This window comes from Pristis pectinata, chromosome 15, assembly GCF_009764475.1.
Source record: "Pristis pectinata isolate sPriPec2 chromosome 15, sPriPec2.1.pri, whole genome shotgun sequence".
In the NCBI taxonomy this organism is placed as follows: domain Eukaryota; kingdom Metazoa; phylum Chordata; class Chondrichthyes; order Rhinopristiformes; family Pristidae; genus Pristis; species Pristis pectinata.
Genome location: NC_067419.1, coordinates 5,068,098 through 5,086,504, shown reverse-complemented (window position 1 = coordinate 5,086,504; position 18,407 = coordinate 5,068,098). Strand labels below are relative to the sequence as shown.

General features: G+C 48.9%; 1 protein-coding gene across 1 annotated transcript in view; it reads right to left on the bottom strand.

The window, feature by feature from the left end:
- Positions 1-18,407, bottom strand: part of LOC127578386 (differentially expressed in FDCP 6 homolog) — a 48,747-nt gene that overhangs the window by 11,866 nt on the left and 18,474 nt on the right. Inside the window, exons 5-8 of the mRNA XM_052030356.1 lie at positions 10,792-10,938; positions 3,782-3,890; positions 2,979-3,160; positions 1,120-1,227 (exon numbers count right to left, since the gene is read on the bottom strand). Of these exons, the coding sequence (XP_051886316.1) occupies positions 1,120-1,227; positions 2,979-3,160; positions 3,782-3,890; positions 10,792-10,938 (546 nt within the window). The remainder of the gene's footprint in view (positions 1-1,119; positions 1,228-2,978; positions 3,161-3,781; positions 3,891-10,791; positions 10,939-18,407) is intronic.

Here is an 18,407-nt window from a genome sequence, read left to right as displayed (position 1 = left end):
TTTTTATTTCATAAATTGCACTGTGCATATACAGCTTCCTTCTTTTCTGACTGTAGGCTTTAGTTCTATTTATCCGACAGTTATTCGGTCTAATCTTGGTGAAGCTTTGAGCCTCAGAACTCCAAGGCGGGCGTGCATTCGTTCATACTGAGGCAAGGGACGACACCTACCTTGTGTCCATCACCGCCAGGGCAGGTGGAGGACACGTCCCTCGACGCTGCCCTACCTAACACAGCCAGACTGGTCACAGCACGAGCTAGCTGGAGAGTGAAACCATATGCAGCTGCACTTCGGTACAGATCGACAGGCTCGGCTCTGCGATCCTGCCGCAGTGAATCACGGGCAGTGGTCAACAATACAACAGGGAGGAGGAGACTCCATGAACGTCTCCACCCCCGACGGTGATGGGGCTCAGTACACGAGTGCGAAAGGCAAGACTGAAGCGTCTGCCACCTCGGCTTGGCCCCCCCCCGAGGACCCCACCCTGCATTCCATCACTAAGCGGGGGAGCAGGTGAGACACAGAGTCACAGAGAGAGAGAAACAGCACAAAAACAGGCCCTTCAGCCCACCGAGTCCGTGCCGACCATCAACCGCCCATTCACGCTAATCCAACTTTAATCTCATTTTTTTTACTCTCTCCGCCTTCTCAGCAACTTCCCCCAGATTCCACCACTAACCCACCAAGGTCACAGCCCTGAAGAAACTGTTGCCATGGTTTTGATGACCTATGGATACCGTTTGTACTCACGATCCTCCAGCGTAGCTATAACACTAGCATCTACCCAAAGATCATCCACAAAACATTCAATCCAACTCAGGTTTGATCCAGAGAGCAGCTCCCTCTCCCCGTCCTCCACACGTACACTCAAGGCAGGTACAGCATGGTTTAAAACCAAGTGTACTCCAGTCACCAGGCTTCCACACCAACCTTAGGGCACCCTCCCCGAGTGAGGGCTGCTTCGGCCGCCTGTTCTGGGCCTTGCTGGCAAGGCTCAACCCCAAGCCCTAGGCCCAACTCCAGTCCCGGTCTCCCATCCCCCCAAGCCCCAGGCCCAGGCCCAAAGCCAGTCCTGGGCTCGAGCCCAACCACATGGCCAGGCCTTCTGGTATTCCCTACCTTTTGAGCCTTCTGTAGCTGCCGCTGCATTGTCTGCTGCATCTCCTCCTGCTGCCCCGTCCACTGGAACTCCTTGTTGCGCCAAATGGCCTGAGCTTCCTCCTGGGCCTAGGAGACCAATAAGAAGGGTTTGTGATGTGGAGCAGCCAAGAGTGTGGAAGACGGGCACTGAAGAAGGTGGTGCACCAGTGCCTCTATTTTCTTCGAAGCTTAAGGAGATTCGGCAATGTCAGCAAACACCCTCACAAACTTCTAAAGATGTATTGTTGGAAGTATCCTGACTGGTTGCGTCAAGGCCTGGTACGGCAATTCCAATGCATAGGAACGCAAAAGGCCGAAGGGAATAGTGGGCACAGCCCGGTCCACAACGGGCACAGCCCTCCCCAGCACTGATGGCATCTCCAGGAGGTGCTGCCTCAAGGCGGCTGCATCCATCATCAAGGATCCCCACCATCTGCGCTATGCCCTCTTCTCGCTGCTACCGCCAGGCAGGAGGTACAGAAGCTTGAAGACCCACACCGCCAGGTTCAGGAACAGCTACTTTCCTGCAACCATCAGGTTCTTGAACCAACCTGCACACCCCTAACCCTACCTCAGCAACAGGACACCACAGACCACCTCTTGCACTGCCATGGACTTGTCTCTGATTGTGTTTTTATGCACCAATGTCTTGTTTTGCACTGTCTTCTTTTTCTTCAGTATCTTGTGCAATTTATGTTTAATTTATACTCTGTGTGTTTTGTGTACCTACTGCTGCAAGCAAGTTTTTTCATTGTACCTGCACCCGTGCACATGACAACAAACTCGACTTGACCACCGTTGGGGCTGACGGCGGGCCCAGTAATCACGGCAATAGGATGAAACCTGCTCCAAGAGCATCAGCGGGCTGGGGGCACTAGGTGTGGCCAGGGTACCGGCCACTGCGAGGCCAGCACAGAGAGGCAGCAAACGCGGAGGGAGAAGGCAAAAAGGGGCACTTACAACAAGGGTGACGGAGATTGGGGAAGGTGAGAGGTGAAGGGATCGGAAGGGCAAGAGGGTTGGGGAAGGGGTGGGTTTAAATCCGGGTATTTTAAGATATCTTTATTAGTCACATGTACAAACAGTGAAATGCATCTTTTGCGTAGAGTGTTCTGGGGGCAGACCACAAGTGTCGCCACGCTTCCAGCACCAACATAGCATACCCACAACTTCCTAACCCGTACGTCTTTGGAATGTGGGAGGAAACCGGAGCACTGGGAGGAAACCCCCGCAGACACGGAGAGGACATACAAACACCTTACAGACAGCGGCGGGAATTGAACCCGGGTCGCTGACGCTGTAATAGCATTACGCTAACCGCTACACTACCGTGCCTGCCCGTAATTTTTGGTCTCACATACACACACACACACACACGGAAGTACGCACGCATATATTCAAGCATACACACACACACGTACGTAAACAGTATGCATACACAGGCACGCACACACACACAAGTACACATGCATAATTCAAGCATACACACACACACACACACACACCCCTCCCCCCCCCCACCCGCTCCACTGGGTTGAACACTGTGCATGGTCCAACACGTTGTGGTTCTTAAACCAGCACGTGGCCCTGGATTCTCACCGACATGCCGGCTGTCACAAGCAGGCAACCAGAAGCCCTTGGAGCCCACGCACCACGTCCCAGCTGAGTACCTGCCCGCGGGGGCCGCCACGCCGCCTGTTCGATGCACCCCCTCCCCTACCCAGTCTCGGGATCAGACCGATCCACCAGTGGCGCGGGACGGGGACGGGGGCAGGGACCCCCGACCTGAAGGGGAGCCCGGGGGGGGTGGGGGGTGGGGGTGGGGTGGTCTAACAGACCTGCTTGAGCCTCTCCAGCTCCCGAAGATGCCTCTCCTTCTCCTGCTTCAGCTCAGCCAGCCACTGCTCCTCCTCCCTCCTCCTCTGTGCCACCTGCTGCCGCTGCTCCCGCCGCCGCCCCCTCTGCTCCTTGTGCAGGGGGGGCTTGTTCGCTGACTGCAGCCAAATGGCGGTGGTGATACCTGCGCAGGAAACAACACAGAGGCATGGGGGACACTCACCACTCACGTTACAGACCCAGATCCCACTTCTGAAGTCCAGCATCCTGTGCGACGGGTCAGGGCTCAGTTCGTTCCCCAATCCCGAGCTCCCGGAGGGAAGCAGACGAGGCGGGGGAGTGTCTTGGATTCAGGGTTCCTCCCTAGAGGAACCAAGCACTGGGTGCACTGCCTCAGCTCGGCCCGGTTCCTTCCACGTCACCTCCCAAACCCCTGGCTTCTACCTCCTGGATAGGACAAGGGCAGTAGGTGCTGTAGCACCACCACCTGAAGATTCCCTCCAGGTCACACACCATCCTGACTTGGATGTGTATCCCACCTCAGTGATACCTGAGAGTCGGGAGATCTTTCCACGAATTGGTAAGCGGTTCCAGGACTTCGAGCCAGTGACGGTGACGGATCGGCGATACGTTTTCAAGTCAGGGCGGTGTGTGACCTGGAGGGAATCTACAGGTGGATTGGGAATAATGGGAATACCTTCTGTCGAGCACTTCATGAAGAGCCACCAATGAACAGGTGCAAAAGGAGGCAAAGGAAATAATAAACCCCCGTGTCCAGAGGGACGGGAGGCCGACCGTCACTTACTCTCCATCCACTCCTGGCGACGCTTGGTGTCGGATGCACTCAGCTCATACGTTCGATTCGCAGTTTTAATGCAGAACACACACCGTCTCCCGTCCTTGTCCAGGAGCGCCTGCAGGCCAGGAACAAGCTCAGAGTAAGGGCCCGACTCAGGAGCACACAGCAGCAGACAGGAGGCTGCCAGTGTTACACTGGGTATAGTACTGGGTGGGCAGGACTCTGTGTTACATTGGGTATAGTGCTATGTGGGTGGGACTCTCACTGCATTACACTGGGTATAGTACTGGGTGGGCAGGACTCACTATTACACTGGGTATAGTACTGGGTGGGCAGGACTCTCACTGTGTTACACTGGGTATAGTACTGTGTGGGCGGGACCCAGTGTTGTACCCAGCGTAATACAGTGAGTCCCGCCCACCCAGTACACTGTGGTGGGCCCCACATTGGCCGCATCAGGCACCTCAGAGTGGAAGCAAGTTACCCTCAATCCTGAGGGAGAAGTACAAGAGCCTTGATTAAGCAGTGACAGACCAGTGGCCCCTGCACTGTACGCTGTAATGCAGTGACAGACCAGTGTTCCCCACACTGTACACTGTAATGCAGTGAAAGACCAGTGTTCCCCACACTGTACGCTGTAATGCAGTGACAGACCAGTGTTCCCCACACTGTACACTGTAATGCAGTGAAAGACCAGTGTTCCCCACACTGTACACTGTAATGCATTGAGAGACCATAGTCCCCCGTACTGTACACTGTGATGCAGTGACAGAGTTGTGAATCCAGAGCTGTACCCCAGTCTAATACAGTGACAGACCTGTGCCCCGAGTACTGTAATCTGATGCAATATAGTGACAGACCCATGTCCCCAGTACTGTACCCAGGTGTAATACAGCGAGGAAACTGAGCCCCACCTTAGCAGCCAAGTTTAAAAGGTGACAGAGCTGTGCCTCTATCTACCGTACACCAGTGCATTACAATGACCCCTGTACAATAATGTGAAAGATCTGTACCCCCTGATCTTTCCCCTGGCTAGAGTGTCCCAGTCTAATACAGGCTATGTCTGTCTCCATACTGTACCCTGTGTAATGCAGCGGTAGAACTACACCAAGCCCCCTTGGTGAAGCAGAGTGACGGACCTGTGCTCCAGTACTACAATTTCAATGTAATATAGCAAGAGACATGTGCCTCCCTAAGGAGAGTACCCCTGGTGTAATAGTGACAGACCTGTGCCCCAGTAATGTACTCAAGTACATTAGTGATAAACATGCTGAGTATTGTACCCTGGTGTAACTCAGTGACACATCTATGCCCCTGTAATATACCCTAGTGCAACACAGTGAGAGGTTTGTGCTAACCTCGGTATAATCCTGCGATAGGTGTACTCTGCCAATGAAAGGCCAGTGCCCCCAGTATGGTACATTATTAGTGTACTCCATAGCACTGTTGACTGTAGCTGAGTGTAATACAATGACAGTCCCTGCCCCCAGTACTGACTCTGATGATCTATCTGTGCCCACAGTACTGTACCGCATAGAGTGCAGTTACAGCCCAGGTCCATCCCCCAGTATGCTCCTGTGATAGACTCTCAGACCGGTGCCCCAGAATTGTACCCCAGTGCAATACAGTGAGAGTAGTGCTGCGCAGTACTGGAGTTTGCGTAAAACGGTTACAGTCAGGGACCTCCCCATGGAATACCCAGGTGTAATGGCAGATATACCACCAGTGTAGCACCCTCCCTGTGACACCCTGCTTCCCAATGCAAAAATGACCCATTTATTCCCACCCTCTGTCTGTTAATCAATCCTCAATCCATGCCAGTTTATTATTCTGATGTGCACTATAATTTTGTTTAATAACCTCTGGTGTGGCTACTTATTAAAAGGCCTTTTGAAAGATCGAATACACAGCACCAACTGGTGCCCAGCTTCTCGACTATGCTCAATACAACATCACAAACCTCTGATGGATTTGTCCACCACGATTTCCCTGTCATAAAACCATGTCGGCTCTGCCCAATCCTATCATTCTTTTCCAAGGGCCCTGTTATTACTACTGACATCGGGCGGCCAGGTCTGCGGTTCCCTGTTCCCCCTCTCCCTCCTTTCTTAAATAGTGGGGTCACATTTGCTACCCTCTGATCCGTGGCAACCATTCCAGAATCTATGGAATTCTGGAAGATGACCACCAGTGCATTCACCATCTCCATCGCCACCTCCTTCAAAGCCCTAGGACGCATGTCCTAGGGATTTATCACCCTTCAGTCCTATCAGTTTCTCCAATACTAATTTCCTTCAGCTACTCAGGTCAGTCCAAAAATGTTGTTCTCCAATTTTTTCTGAGATGTTTTTGTCTTAATTGATGAAAGCAGGTGCAACGTATCTCCTTTCTCAATCTGTAAGGCACCCACGTTTCCTTAACCGATCTATCAATGCTTTTATGGTCTGCTTTCTTTTATACCCTGGCATAATATAATGACAACCCTATACCACCACTGGTGTAATGGTACTTAACCTATGCCGGCCAGATCTGTGTTCACAGGAATCGATAAGGTATGAGGACTGGGTAGGTTATTGTGGATTGGGGAAACTACTTTCAAATGGAATGGCAGTAAAACAGCAGTAGCTATTTTAAGAAAGTTTTAAGAAGTGGTATAAAGTTTAGAAGTAACATATCTCCTTAAAGGCACAAAAATGTAACAGGAAATGTGGCCTGACCAGAGCAAAACCAGAGTATCTTTCTCTAGTGTTAGGTTAGAGGAAAAAACTTGTAATACTGTCAAAATGGCAGCGTTGGAGAATTCTGAAGTTTCAGAACTCAGCAAATGAAGATAAAGAAATTGAAAGCAGTAAACAGAATACGAGAGAAGTCTAGCAAGAAATGAAACAGACTGTAAAAGCTTCTACAGATAGGGTAAAAAGGAAACACAAGTTTCTCATAGATTGAATCAGGAGATATTTTGTGTCACTCTTCACAGAGATGAAGTAGAACAGCAAGTCTTGACTGAGACAGGTACTGAAAGATATCAGAAATTAGGAAAGAAGTATTGGCTAAATTAGTGGGATTGAGAGCCAATAAATGCTGACAAGACTGTGTGGATAAGCACAGCTCAAATGCCATCTATAAATTCACTGATGACACCACTGTTGTTGGCAGAATCTCAGATGGTGATGAGGAGGTGTACGGGAGTGAGATAGATCGGCTGGTTGAGTGGCGTCGCAACAACAACCTCGCACTCAACATCAGCAAGTCCAAGGAATTGATTGTGGATTCAGGAAGGGGAAGTCGGGAGAACACACACCAGTCCTCACTGAGGGGTCAGCAGTGGAAAGGGTGAGCAGCTTCAAGTCCCCGGGTGTCAACATCTCGGAGGATTTACCCTGGGCACAACACATTGATGCAATCATGAAGAAGGCACACCCCTACTTTTTTGGGGGTGTGAGGAGATTCGGTATGTCACCAAAGGCTCTTGCAAAATTCTGCAGATGTACGGTGGAGAGCATTCTGACTGGTTGCATCACCGCCTGGTATGGAGGCTCCAATGCACAGGATCACAAGAGGCTGCAAAGGGTTGCAGACTGAGCACAACTCTCCCCACCATCAAGGACATCTTCAAGAGGTGGTGCCTCAAGAAGGCAGCATCCATCACTAGGCACCCTCACCACCCGGGACATGACCTCTTCTCGTTACCAGCATCAGGGAGGAGGTACAGGAGCCTGTAGACCCAAACTCAATGATTCAGAAACAGCTTCTTCCCCTCTGCCATCAGATTTCTGAACTGTCCATGAACCCATGAACACTACCTCGTTATTCCTTCATTTGCACTATATATATTTTGTATTTATAGGAATTTTACGTCTTTGCACTGTACTGTCACTGCAAAACAACAAGTTTCATGACATATTAGTCAGTGATAATAAACCTGACTCTGAAGGTGATAAGCAGTCCCATCCTCGTCCTTATTTCTCTGCAGCCCAGCAACCTATTGCCTTTCACAAGTCCATCAAACACCCCATCTCCCCTAGCCCCTGACACCCTCAATTCTTTTCTCACTTACCTGCACGAAGGGTAAGTCACAGTGGGCAATTAACTGATCTGCACATTTAGGGATGTGGGAAGAAACCGGAGCACCTGGTGGAAACCCACACTGTCACAGGAAGAACGCGCAAACTCCACATGGACAGCACTGGAGGTCAGGAGCAAACCCTGTTCACGGCCACTGGTGCAGACTCCAATTCCCCGTTCCCCCACAGCCACCAGTGCAGACTTCGATTCCCTGTTCCCCCAACACTACACAACCACCAGTGCACACTCCAATTCCCCGTTCCCCCAACACTACACAATCACTCATGCAGACTCCAATTCCCCATTCCAGCAACACTGATATATCCTCAGGACATGCTAATCTGCACCAAAAAGGTTTTGAAGGAGGCAGCCATGGAGATGGTGGATGCACTTGCTGTCACCTTCTGAAACTCCAGAGATTCCAAGACCATTCCCACAACTGGAAGATAGGAAGACGAGAGAAAATGGGGAACTGCAGGCCTGGTATCAGTAACTGGGAAAATGCTAGAATCTATTACAAGGGGTTTCAAGGAGCACTTGGATAGGTACATGGAGGGGCTTGGAGGGTTATGGGACGAACACAGGAAATTGGGCACCATGGTCGGCATGAACTGTTTGGGCTGAAGGGCCTGTATCCCTGCTGTATTGCTCTGTACAAGTGGTATCTGGGCACTCTGAAAACAACAAGAAGACTGGGAAAATCAACAAGGATTCCTGAAAGGGAAATAATGTTTGACAAATCTCTGAGACAGCTTTTCTAAGGTTGTAACTGGTGGAACAGGCAAGGAGGAAATCAGTGGATGTGCCGTGTTTGGACTTTCAGAAGGCTTTCGATGGTGAACCACATCGTTATTAAATAAAATGAGAGGACACCAGATTGGGAGTAATGCACTGGATCGAACTGAGGAGTGGTTGATGGATAGAAAGCAGAGAGTACGAATGAATGGGTCATTTTTGGACGGGTGGTTTAGTAATTTTTTTAATCAGTCTCTTAGTGCAGCAGAAATTGTTGCTGGGGCACCAACTGTGATTTGGACGAGGAGACCGTGCATAATATATTCAAGTGTGCCGATGACACAAAGCTGGATGGCAGTAAGGTTTGTGAGAAGTGAACGAGTGGCCTGCAAATGCAATAAAATCCGAAAAAAAAATGTGAAGTCGCCACTTTGACAGAAAAATATAGGAGAGCAGACTACTTTTTCAAATGTTCAGAAGGAGCTGGGTGTCCTTGCGCACGAATCACCGCACAGAGTCATAGAGCTATACAGCCTGAAAACAGACCCTTCGGCCCAACTTGTCCATGCTGACCAAGTTGCCTGACTGAGCTAGTCACATTTGCCTGTGTTTGGTCCATATCCCTCTGTCCTATCCATGCGCCTGTACAAGTACCTTTTAAATGTCATAACTGTACCTGCCTCAACCACTTCCTCTGGTAGCTCATTCGAGGGTGGTAGTGCAGGGTTGCTTTTCAGATCGGAGGCCTGTGACCAGTGGTGTGCTGCAGGGATCAGTGCTGGGTCCCCTGTTGTCATATATATTCATGACTTGGAAGAGAATGTGGTTGGCATTATTAATAAGTTTGCAGATGACACCAAACAGTGGTAGTATAGTGGAGAAGTAGACAAGCTAATGGCTGATGGAATTTAACTCAGACAAGCACAAAGTGATGCATTTTGGGAAGCTAAACCAGGCCAGGACATACACAGTGAATGGCAGGGCCCTGGGGAGAGTAATTCAACAGCAAGAACTTGGGGTACATGTAAATAGTTCCCCGAAAGCGGCAAGACAGGTAGACAGAGTGGTGAAGAAGGTGAATGGTACCCCTGCTTTCATTGGCTGAGGCACTGAGCACAGGTGTTGGGACATCTTATTACAGTTATACAAATTGTTGGTTAGGCTGCAGTCGGAGTATGGAGTACATTTCTGGTCACCACGCTATAGGAATGAAGCAATCAAGTGAGAGAGGGTGCAGAAAGATTCACAGGATGTTGCCTGGACTGGAGGCCTTGAGTTATACAGAGAGATCAGATAGGCTGGGACTGTTTCCCCGGAGTGAAGGAGGCTGAGGGGTGACCTTACAGAGGTTTAGAAAATTATGAGAGGCATTGATAGGGTTGATAGTTACAGTCTTTCTCTCAGGGTAGGGGAGTCTTAAACTAGAGAGCATAGGTTCAAGGTGAGAGGGGAAAGACTTAAAAGGGACTTGAGGGGCAGGTTTTTCCAAGCAGAGGGTGGTCAGTATATGGAACGAGCTGCCAGAGGAAGTGGTAGAGGCGGGTACAATTACGACAGTTAAAAGACATTTGGACAGGTACATGGATAGGAAATGTTTAGAGGGATATGGGCCAAATGCAGGCAAATGGGACTAACATCTTGGTTGGCACGGATGAGTTGAGCTGACGGACTTGATTCCAACCTGTGTAACTCTATGAAAAGCTGCAGTTATGGAACTGCACCTCTCAGTAATGTAGCTCAGTGTAACATAGTGACAGACCTGTGCCTCTCGGTACTGTACCCAGTGTTACACAGTGACAGACCTGTGCCTCTCAGTACTGTACCCAGTGTTACACAGTGGCAGATCTGCACCACAGTTCTGTACCCAGTGTTACACAGCGACAGACCTGTGCCTCTCGGTACTGTACCCAGTGTTACATAGCAACAGACCTGCACCACAGTACTGTACCTCAGTGTAGTACAGTGATAGACCTGTGCCTCTCGGTACTGTACCCAGTGTTACACAGTGACAGATCTGCACCACAGACCTGTACCCAGTGTTATACATTGATGGACCTGTGCCTCTCATTACAATAACCCAGTGTTGTACAGTGACAGACCCAGTTCCCATTAGAAACATTTCCCCCAGTGTTGTACAGTGACAGAATGGTCTGTCCCAGGACTAAGGTCACGCTTGACGTAATGGTGTATTTTACACCCTCACCCGCGCACTTCACCTCAACTGTGCTGTCCTTATCGAGATGAATTTCTCCCTTTTTCTCTTTGAGGTCTTCGTTGACGTAATACAAAATATTGCACGCCTTCAGGACAAACCAGCGCTCATTCCAGTTCCGCCGAACATATCCTTTCTTCCACATGTAACCCTGTGGAAAGAGGCAGAGGGAAATCAAAAAGTGTGGTCAAGCAGTTAGAGGTGGGGGGTGGGGGGCAAGAAGTTAGATAACACTGCCCCCCCCCCCACCCCGAGGGCAAAATCCAGGCAAATCTCCAGGCTCCTAACACACACGTCTCTCTTAAACCCCCATCTTACTTATTATATCACACAGGGAGGCCATTCAGTCCTTTGCTTTAATGTTGGCTCTAAGGGGAGCAATCCCATCCTTCCTATTTCTCCTTATTCCCCTGCAATTTATTCTCTCCTGTATGCCCACCGACAACCCCCACCCCCTTTCATTCTTTTCTTACTTACCTAAACCAAGGCGTAACTTACAGCAGGCAATTAACCTACCAGCGCGTCTTAGAGACGCAGGAGGAAACTGGAACACCCATGTCACCACAGGGAGAACGTGCAAACTCCCTGCAGACAGCACCCAAGGTCAGGATTGAACCTGGTTGCAACCACTGGTGCAGATTGTGGGAATTCCAACAGGATCGCCACACCGCAGGAAGACTGTGGTAGCTACGGAGAGATAAGAACCACCTGGGTGTGGCCTGGAAATGGAGGGATGTGGTCATCAGGAGAGATTGGATAGACCTCAATCCCCGGTTGTTTAAAAAAAATTATCTGCCTTCACACTAAGCCCTCCTAATGATCTGGCCTCCACAACTCTCTGGGGCACAGAATTCCAGAGATTCAGTATCCTCAGAGATTTCTACACACCTCCGTTTTAAATAATTGACCCCTTATCTTGAAACTCTACCCCCTCATTCAAGACTCACCCACTTGTGAAAACATCTCGACATCTACCCTGTCAAGCCCCCGTAGGATCTTAGATACTTCAGCACAATCGCCCCTCAAGGAACACAGATGCAAAATGTTTAGTCTCTCTTGATAGGACAACCCTCTCATCCTTGATGAATCTCCTTTGGACTGTCTCCAATTCTACTAAATCCTTTCTCAAACAAGGGGATCAAAACTGAGCACAGTAGTCCAGGTGTGGCCTCACCAACACCCTGTACAATAGTAACAAAACTTCCCTATTTCTAAACTCCAACCCATTTGCAATAAAGACTTTTTTTTAACTTCTTCCTGCACCTGACTGCTAACTCTTTGTGATTCATGCTCTACAACATCTAGTTCCCCCTCTGCTTCACTTACTCGCAGTCTCTCTCCATCTAGGTAACAATCTGCCTTTTGATCCTCTTACTGAAATACGTGACCGCCCGCATCGTCAGTGCATGAATTTAATTCAGCAGTGTGCAAAATGTCCAACTTTGCGCTGACAACTCTGCTGAATCCCTTTATTTAAAACCCTGGGCTGACAAGCGCTTTCATTGTGACGGGATGTTTGGGAGAACTGGTAAGGAAAGGAAGGTCCTCTGTGGGACTCTGTGATTTGACCCAGTCACTACAAACTAGAAGGAAAAGGTAGAGACACAAGAGACTGTGCAGATGCTGGAATCTGGAGCAACACACAATCTACTGGAGGACCTCAGCCGGTCAGGCAGCATCTGTGGGGGGTGGGGGGGGGGGTGCGGGGGAAGGAATTGTCAACATGGTCCTGATTCAGGACCCAAAATGTCAACAATTCCTTTATCTCCACAGATGCTGCTCGATCTGCTAAGTTCCTCCAGCAGATTGCTTGTTGATAAGGAAAAGATGTCAGCCATAGGAACTTTAACAACAACGTCCTTTGATTCAGAACTGCTTCGAGGTGACTAAATGTCGATCTTTCTGTTTCAGATTTCATGATTTTCATTATTATTTTGGGGATCATTTACAACTTACTTTGTTTTCTGACCCCTCCCAACATCCAGTGGCTTTATTTAAATATCACAATGAAAGTGCAGTGGGCTCATCTGAATTGAAGCAGCACCATCAGCCCTTTTCTTCTTCCCATCCCATACCTACCCCTAATGCTTGCTCCTCTGAGTCTTGAGTTCAGTAACAATTCCAGCTCCACAAAATGTCCGTCCAACTTGCAAAGGTTGCCATTGGTCACATGCAAACCCGAACACGTTGGCAGGGCAGCACCGTACATCCAAGTGTGCAAACCTTCCAAAGGTGATTAATGGAGAAAGAGAAGGCAGAAGGGAACGGAGGGGACTGCCCTGGAAGACCCACTGTTTCTGCCTGCTCTTGTCCCACTGAACGCACCTCCTCATACCTTGACTTTACCTCACCTCCCCTGTCCAGTCCCTCCCCACCTACATCTGGGACACCTCTCATGCCCTCCACCATCTTGGCAACCTCCAATTGCCCAGTCTCAACTATCATGGATGTCGAGTCTCTATTCCACCTCCATGCCCCATCAGGAAGGTCTCAGGACCCTCCACCTCCTTCTGGAACGAAGACCCAACCAGTTCCCCTCCACCAGAACTCATCCGCCTGGCAGAACTTGCTCTTACCCTCAACAACTTCTCTATCAATTCCTCCCACTTTCTACAAATCAAAAGCTGTAGCCATGGGCACTCACATGGGCCCCAGCTACACGGGACAGTCCTTGTTCCAAACCTACTCTGCCATCCCTACCCAACTCTTTCTCTGCTACATTGAGGCTGCTTCCTGCACTCGTGCAGAACTCATCAAATTTATCGTCTTTGCCACCAGCTTCCACCCTGCCTCAAATTCACTTGGACTACTTCTGACACTTCTCTTCCTTTTATGGTCTCTCTGTCTCCATCTCAGGAGACAAACTAACTGCTGATATCCACTATAAATCTACAGACTCTCAGCTACCTCGACTACACCTCCTCCCACCCTGTCCCTGTAAGAACGCCAACCCTTTCTCTCAGTTTCTCTGTCTCTGCCGCATCTGTGCTTAAGATGAGGCTTTCAACTCTGGGGTGTCTGAACTGTCCTCCTCCTTCTCAGAATTGGCCTCCCCTCCCCCCCTCCCCGCTGTGGTTGATAGAGCCATCACATCCTGTAATACCTGCTCTCATCCTCCCTCTCTTCTCCCTAGACAGAGCAGAGATAGAGTTCCACTGATCCTTGCCTTCACCCCACTAGCCTCTGCATCATCCTTCGCCACTTCTGTCAGCTCCAATGAGATCCCACCACCAGCCACATCTTCCCCTCTCCCACCCCCACCTCTGGTTCCAACATCACCTACCAGCCTCTATCTCACCCCTCCCTCTCACTTTGGCTAATTAACTCACCAAGACTCCTCAGGCAGCACCTTCCAAACCCACCACCTCTACCAGCTAGGAGGACAAGGGCAGCAAAAGGACGGGGAACACCACCCCCTGGAAGTTGCCCTCCAAGCCACACACCATCCCGACTTAGAAATATATTGCCGTTCCTTCACCGTCGCTGGGTCAAAGTCCTGGAACCTCCTCCCTATCTGCACTGTGGGTACACCCACACCTCAGGGACTGCAGCGGTTCAAGAAGGCAGCTCACCACCACCTTCCCAAGGGCAACTAGGGATGGGCAGTTAAATGCTGGCTCTGCCTGAGAAGCCCACATCCCTTGAAAGAATAAAAAGAATCTTCCTTCCACCCTCTCAGTCCTGATGCAGTCTCGGCCTGAGAGGTCGACGGTCCGTTTCCCTCCACAGCTGCTGCCTGACCTGCTGAGTTCTTCCAGCAGCTTGTTTTTAGCTTCAGATTCCAGCATCTGCGGTCTCTTGTATCTCTACATAAATAGTGCCTATAAGAGCAGGTCCGAGGCTGAGCATCATGTGGTGAGTGACTCACCTACCACACTGCAAAGACTTTCCGTCATCTACCAGCACAAGAGCACAAAGGAATATTCTCTATTTGACTGGACAAGTGCAGCTTCACAAGAACCAAGAAACTCAACCACATCTGGGCTAAAGCAGCCTGCTCGATTGGCACCTCATTCACCACTGTAAACATTCACCCCCACTTACCAGTGTACAGTGGTTACAGTGTGTACCAGCTACAAAATGCACTGCAGTTACTCGTCCAGACTGCTCCGACAGCCCCTCTCAGACCTGTGACTCTACCACCAAGGAAGACAAGGGCAGCAGATGCACCATTGCCTATTGGTTCCCTTTTAGTTGCACACCATCCTGGCTTGGAAAAACATTCCTGTGGCTTGTCATTGGGACTAAATTCTGGAATACCCCAACCAACAGCACTGGGAGCACCTTCCGAAGGACTGTGGCAGTTCAAGACAGCAGCTCACTACCACCTTCTCAAGGGCAATTAGGGCAATAAAAACTGGCCAATTGTCAGCCCCACATCCAGAAAAGTTAACAAGTTGAAAGAGAGGTATGAGGTGCATTGGTTAAGGTAAATTAGGAAATTAGTTAAAAGATCTGCCAGTTACAAAACAGTGGTAAGCGTTTCAGGAAACAATTCAAAATTCTTGACAGAGAGTAACATGGCTAACCAGAGATAATATTAGACTAAAAGCAGCTTATAATGTTGTCAGTGAGAGTTGTATTCTGGAGGATTGGTAGAGATACAGGAAACAGCAAAAGACGATCAAAAACATTGATAAAGACAGAAAGCAGCGTGTATGAGTAAATTTGCAAGCATAAAAAAATGTAAGAGCTTCTACAACTACGAAAATAAGGAGGGGGTAACAAGAAGTAAAACCTAGGTTGCATTTAGAGGTAAAAATGGGATATTTTATGTCAGAGAATAAAGAAATGGCTGGGACATTAAACAAATATTGTGCAGCAATAAATGTGGCAAAATGGAGAGAAAATCAAAGATGCACTGGCACCAAGGAAATTGCTTCTCAATGGAGAATTCCTGTAGAAATTAAGGGGGGACTAAAACAGACAAATTCTCTGGATCTCCTGGCTCCATCCCTGGCTTCTACAGGAGATGCTTGTAGATATAGTGATAGATTCCTGATCACCATCCAAATTCCTTGGATTCTGCAGTCGTTCCAACAAATTGGAAGGTAACAAATCAAACGCCATTGCATAAGAAAGGAGAGGAAAAGAACCGTGGACCTGTTGGGGCTGACATCTGCTGTCAGCAAAATGCTGGCACTCGTTCTTAAGGGCCTGGTTACGTGCTTGGAAAGTCAAAGTATGTTTAGGCAAAGTCAGCAATGTTTGTTTTCTCATGTTATATTTTCATACAACATGAAAAGAGGCCATTTCGCCCATCTGTGTCAGCCCCCAGGGTATTCCAATCAGTCCCACTCCCTCCCTTATTTCCCTGCAGGGTATTCTCTCTCAGTCCCACCCCCACCCCCACCCCACCCCCCCCCGCAATTCTCCTGCCACCCACCCACACCAGGAGCAAATTAACCAAACCGCACGTCTTCTGGACGTGGGAGGAAACTTGAGCACCCAACGGAAACCCACACGGTCACAGCGAGAACAGAATGTGCAAACTCCACACAGACAGCACCTCAGGTCAGGATTGAACCTGGGTCACTGGAGCCGTGAGGTAGCGGCTCTACCAGCTGTGCCACTGTGCTGCACTTCTTAAAAGGGAGCAATTTGCTTTTACAGAGATAGAGAGCTTAGTGACATGGTGTCATGACAACAACCTTTCCCTCAATGTCAACAAAAGAGCTGGTCATTGACTTCAGGAAAGGGGGCAGTGTACATGCATCTGTCTACGTCAATGGTGCTGAGGTCGAGAGGGTTGAGAGCTTTGAGTTCCTGGGAGTGAACATCACCAACAGCCTGTCCTGGTCAAATCACGTAGATGCCAAGGCCAAGACCAGCGCCTCTACTTCCTCAGGAGGCTAAAGTAATTCGGTTTGTCCCCTTTGACACTCACCAACTTTTATCGATGCCCCACAGAAAACATCCTATCTGGGATGCATCACGGCTTGGGACGGCAACTGCTTTGCTCAGGACTGCAAGAAACTGCAGAGAGTTGTGGACACAGCCCAGCGCATCACGAAAACCAGCCTCCCCTCCTTGGACTCTCACTGTCTTGGTGAAGCAGCCAGCATAATCAAAGTCCCCACCCACCCAGGTCATTCTCTCTTCTCTCCTCTTCCATCAGGTAGAAGATACAGGATCCTGAGGGCACGTACCACCAGACTTAAGGACAGCTTCTACCCCACTGTGATAAGACTATTGAACGGTTCCCTTATACGATGAGATGGACTATGACCTCACGGTCTACCTTGTTGTGACCTTGCACCTTATTGCACTGCACTTTCTCTGTAGCTGTGACACTTTACTCTGTACTGTTATTGTTTTTACTTGTACTACATCAATGCATTCTGTACTATCCCAATGTAACTGCACTGTGTAATGAATTGATCTGTACAGTTGGTATGCAAGATAAGTTTTTCACCGTACAAGTGACAATAATAAACCAATACCAATTCTAATAAGGTTTTCTTACTTTGGTCACAAAAGGAAAAAAATATTTCTTTTAGTAGGTCATACACTACTTAACGATCAAGGGTAGAAGGATGTTGGTGGCTGGTTCATGAACAGTAAGTAAATATACAGGGTAAAGCGAACAATTAGGAAGGTAAATGGCCTTTTTTTGCCAGTGATTGGAGTACATCGGAAGTCTTGCTGCTTTGGACAGAGCTGTGGTAATGCATTGTTTAAAGTAGTCTGTGCAGTTTTGGTCTCCATAATCTAAAGCAGGATGTCCTAGCCAGTGGACCATCGATACAGAGTCATAAACAGGTCCTTCAGTCCACTGTATCTGTGCTGGCTGTCTAAACAGATCCCATTTTCCAGCACTTGGCCTGTTAACATTCGCTGCCTTAGTGTTTCAAGTGCTCATCTAGATATTCAAATGTTGTGAGAGTATCTGCCTTCATCACCTCTCAGGTAGTGTGTTCCAGGTTTCACCTTCTGGATGAAGAACCTCTTCCTCACATCCCCTCTTAAATCTCCTACCCCTTCCCTCAAACTTGTGCCTCTGGTCCTAGACACCTCTGCTAAAAGGAGAAGTTTCTCACCATCTACCCTATCGATGTCCTCATTATTTTGCACACCTCATTCATGTCTCCCCTCAGCCTCCTCTGCTTGAGAGGAAAACAAAGCCAGCCTATGCAGTCTCTCCTCATAGCAGGAGCACTTCATCCCAGTGAATCTCTTCTGTACCCTTCCCAGTGCAACCATGTCCTTCCTATAGTGTGGTGACCGGAACAGCATATAGTATTCCAGATGCAGAAGACTGATTCTTTGGAATAAAGGAGATACGCAGTCAAGAGAGATTAAGATTGTTCTATACTACCTGGAGTTTACCAAGAAGTACAAATGATCACTAAAATTCTGAGTGTTTGAGAAGTTAAATGCTGAGAGGTTGCTCTTCAAGTTGTAGGAGTTGTCACCTCTTGTGGGAGGACAAGGAAACATCCTCCTGTCCACTTCACTACTTACTTTCCCATCTATCTTTGTGTCATCAGTAAATTTAACAACTGTACCTTCTGTGCCTTCATCAAAGTCATTTATACAAACTGTAGCAAACTGCAGCCCCAACACCGATCCTTGTGGTACACCACTTGTTACACCTCACCGCCCAGAAAAAGACCCATT